Raw genomic sequence first — 3,463 nt, forward strand, 5'->3', positions numbered from 1 at the left:
ATGTACATATATACAGTATTTGAAAACAAAAATAAGAAGAAACACAGTTCACGCATTCTGCAATACATAGGTGCGTCTCCTCTCTCTCAATCATTTTTCTTCCTTTTCACTTTTTTCATTCTTCCCTTTTCTATTACTGTCTCCATCCTTAATAATTCGTCACCATTTGACCCAACACAAATTTTAATAAATGTAATAAAAAGTGAGTTAGAAAAAATTAGTGGCACGTGGGTCATACTTTTATATATTAATTTTATAATAAAATGTGAGTGTGAATGAGTTGGTGGAATGTAGGGAAGACTACAAAAAATGGTAAAAGTGAAAGGTGACAAATTTTTAGTGACGGACGGAAAAAGAAATAGGTAGCAAATTTTCAGGGACGGAGGGAGTAGTTTTTATAACTTTTTACTGTTTTTGTCATTTATTCTAGTGTAGTGTGTGTATTAGTTGGAATTCGCTCGTAGAGCCCACGATGTTTTATCATAACATCATTATAAACTTTTAGACTTTTACGCGAACAACTTTACTGTAAGTGTATGTTAAAAAAATATCTCAAACTTAAACTTTTTTCTAGTGTATTTCATCAATTGTTTAGCTATATAATATAGGGTGATGAAAAGCCGATCTATTTTGTACTAGTACTCTAAGGTGATTTTTATTATCTTAACACATAGACTAAAATGACATTTTTCAAAATTAAGGTTAAGACCGTTTTATATTCCTATCTTTTAGAGCATTCTAGAAAATGTACTATTATAGAAAATGTCCATAACATTGAAGAAGAAAAGAGTTTTAGGACACTAGACACTATGAAACCCTTCTCAACTTTTTCACTAAAACGATATCATTTAATATGTGATGTGATTAATTTGTGTGTATGTTGATGTGATTAATTTGTGCAGTTAATTAGCATTAATGGCCTATGTGGATCAAACTTTCAGCCGCAGTGGGCCTTCATATATCTCCGCCGTTGATTGGTAACAGCCCAAACTATACATTTGTCAAATATTTTTGAGTTCATTATAAATAAGGGACAATTGCCCCTTCACAATGTATTTCATTTATATTAAGTTGTTAACTAAAAAAAAAATCAATATATCCTTACTAAATTGAATTTCTGGCTCTGTCCCTGCCTTCGTCCCCCATTATGTATCCTACTTTAACCCGGCATGGATTTTTAAAAAAAAGTAAAATTGGTTTGAAAAAGTTAGTGTAATATGAAACGATCTCACACAAGATCCAATGACAGGAGCAACATCAACCACAAAAGGTCGGTGTTAGCCAGCTTGGTCCAGGGAGTTTACACCTTGCAACACGACCAACGACATAACCGGAAATACCCCTGTGCCCTGGCCCATCCGTGGTGGGACTCTTTCAACTTCCGAGTCCACGACCGCCTCGTAGACAACAAAGACGGCTCGATTTTTGGGCTGGTCTACAGCTTAATAAGCTCCCCACACCAACAAACCGACGGGCCACCGCAATACGTGATTGCATTCCGTGGCACGATCATGAAGCCGGAAAACTGGGAAGAGGACGTGAAAATGAACTTGAAAGTCTTCCTCAACCGCATCCAGAAGAGCAACCGTTTCCGGACAGCGCTAGAAGCAACCACCAAGTTCAAACACGAACGCGTCTGGCTGGTAGGACATTCCCAGGGATCGTCGCTAGCACTGGCGGTCGGGCGGGAAATAGTGAAGAAATTCAAAGTCCGTCTCGAGACATACTTGTTTAACCCGCCCTTTATCTCTCTGCCCATCGAGCGGGTCAAGAACAGCAAGGTGAAGGCTGGGCTTAGGTTCGTCAGCAGTTTCGTGACTGTTGGCTTAACTGCTGCTGCTGTTGCTGTTGTTTCTGATGCTAGTAAAAAGGACCATTTTGCCATGCTGTCAACATGGGTCCCTTATCTGTTTATCAACCGAGCGGATCCAATATGTTCGGAATATGTTGGGTATTTTAAGAATAGGGAGGCAATGGAGGCGATCGGGGTGGGAGCGATTGTGAGGGTTGCCACCAAGAGATCCGTTTTGAGCATGTTTTCATCGAGTGAACCAATGCATCTTCTTCCTTCTGCTCATATCACTCTCAACGTTACGGCGGCGACAAGGTTTAAGGAGGCTCATGGGATTTGCAAAGAGTGGCTTAAGTTTAAGGAGGCTCATGGGATTGACCAATGGTGGAGGCGTGATTTGAAGGTGGAGTGCAAACAATACCAATACAAATAACCTCACACCCAATTAATTTATAAATTGTTTTATTTAATAAATTATAGCTTTGATTTTCTATACTCTTTTCGTCCTGCAATAAAAGTCTAAATTTGACTTGATGGTTCTAAGAAATATAAAAAAAAATGAATTGAAGAAGTTAGTGAAATATGAGTCCAATTTTTATATACACCTTTTATCTTATAAAAAATGATATGCTTTTCTTTTTAGTTTATCTAATAAAAATGACATGTTTCCTGAAATGGAAACAATAGTACCATCTTGATTATATTTTCCTATCTTACTCTATTTATTAATGGAATTTGGAGACAGACTTTTAAGACGTTTCAATATTAAGATGGGGGAGTACTTTTATGTGGGATAAAATGGTTAATAACATAAGGTAACAGTCAAAATAGATTTATGGGCTACGAGCTTAACAGTTTTATGTATTGTATTTTACTTCTTCAGTCCCATATCAATTGAGTAATTTTTTTCAATTTTAGAAAGTTCTAACGTAATTGAATCATTTCTATTTTTGACAAAAAAATAATCATGTCACTAATTTTATTCTCTCTTCATCTCTTTATTTTATTCACCATTTATTTAACACGTTATTTTTAAACTACGTGCCAAAAAAAATATCTCTATTAATAAGGAACGGTGGGAGCCTGTCCATGTTCATCTTCTTCCACTGCAACTCTTTATGCATCGCAGGGTTGAAGCACAACAACGACAACTCTCAAGCTTGATTCTGGTAGTACTCATAGGCCGACGGTGGGGTCGGTCGGTCGGTCGACCCACCAACCCCACTAGATCCACCCCTGTTCACATAGGCGATATCTGTGGATACCATTCTTGTTTAATTCACGTTGAAATAGACTATTTTTTATTCATTTAATTTATTATAACCTCATAAAAACATACTTATGTCATTAATTTTACAAAATATAGATAAATTAAAGCCAATTTATTCTTTCATCCATTTATTTGAAGCTACATAGAAAATGAGCATATCTAACCTTTTATTGTTACGTACTGTAATTTGTAAATTAAACACAATCTAAACAAACAAGAACAAGCTACAATTTTGCATTTGAATTTTGAACCAAGAAATTCTAGAAGACTAGGAGAAAATTTATGGTCTATGCAAATAGGACAAATTTTCACCTTATAATTTGACACACGTAATTTCATTGCCACTCAAGTCGAATATATATAGTGTTATATATACGGAGCAGCGTCGAATCGGAAAATGC

At 36.1% G+C, this 3,463-nt stretch overlaps 1 protein-coding gene across 1 annotated transcript; it reads left to right on the forward strand.

The window, feature by feature from the left end:
• LOC125216582 (GDSL esterase/lipase At4g10955-like) lies at positions 1–2,323 on the forward strand. The gene is made up of 3 exons (XM_048118334.2): positions 1–70; positions 903–977; positions 1,250–2,323. The coding sequence occupies exons 2-3, from the start codon at positions 916–918 to the stop codon at positions 2,223–2,225; spliced, it is 1,038 nt and encodes a 345-aa protein (XP_047974291.1). The 5' UTR covers positions 1–70; positions 903–915; the 3' UTR covers positions 2,226–2,323.
• The last annotated feature ends 1,140 nt before the right edge of the window (positions 2,324–3,463 follow it).

Source organism: Salvia hispanica, chromosome 3 (genome assembly GCF_029641045.1).
Source record: "Salvia hispanica isolate PSC_SH4W2 chromosome 3, Shi_PSC_v1, whole genome shotgun sequence".
Classification (NCBI taxonomy): Eukaryota; Viridiplantae; Streptophyta; class Magnoliopsida; order Lamiales; family Lamiaceae; genus Salvia; species Salvia hispanica.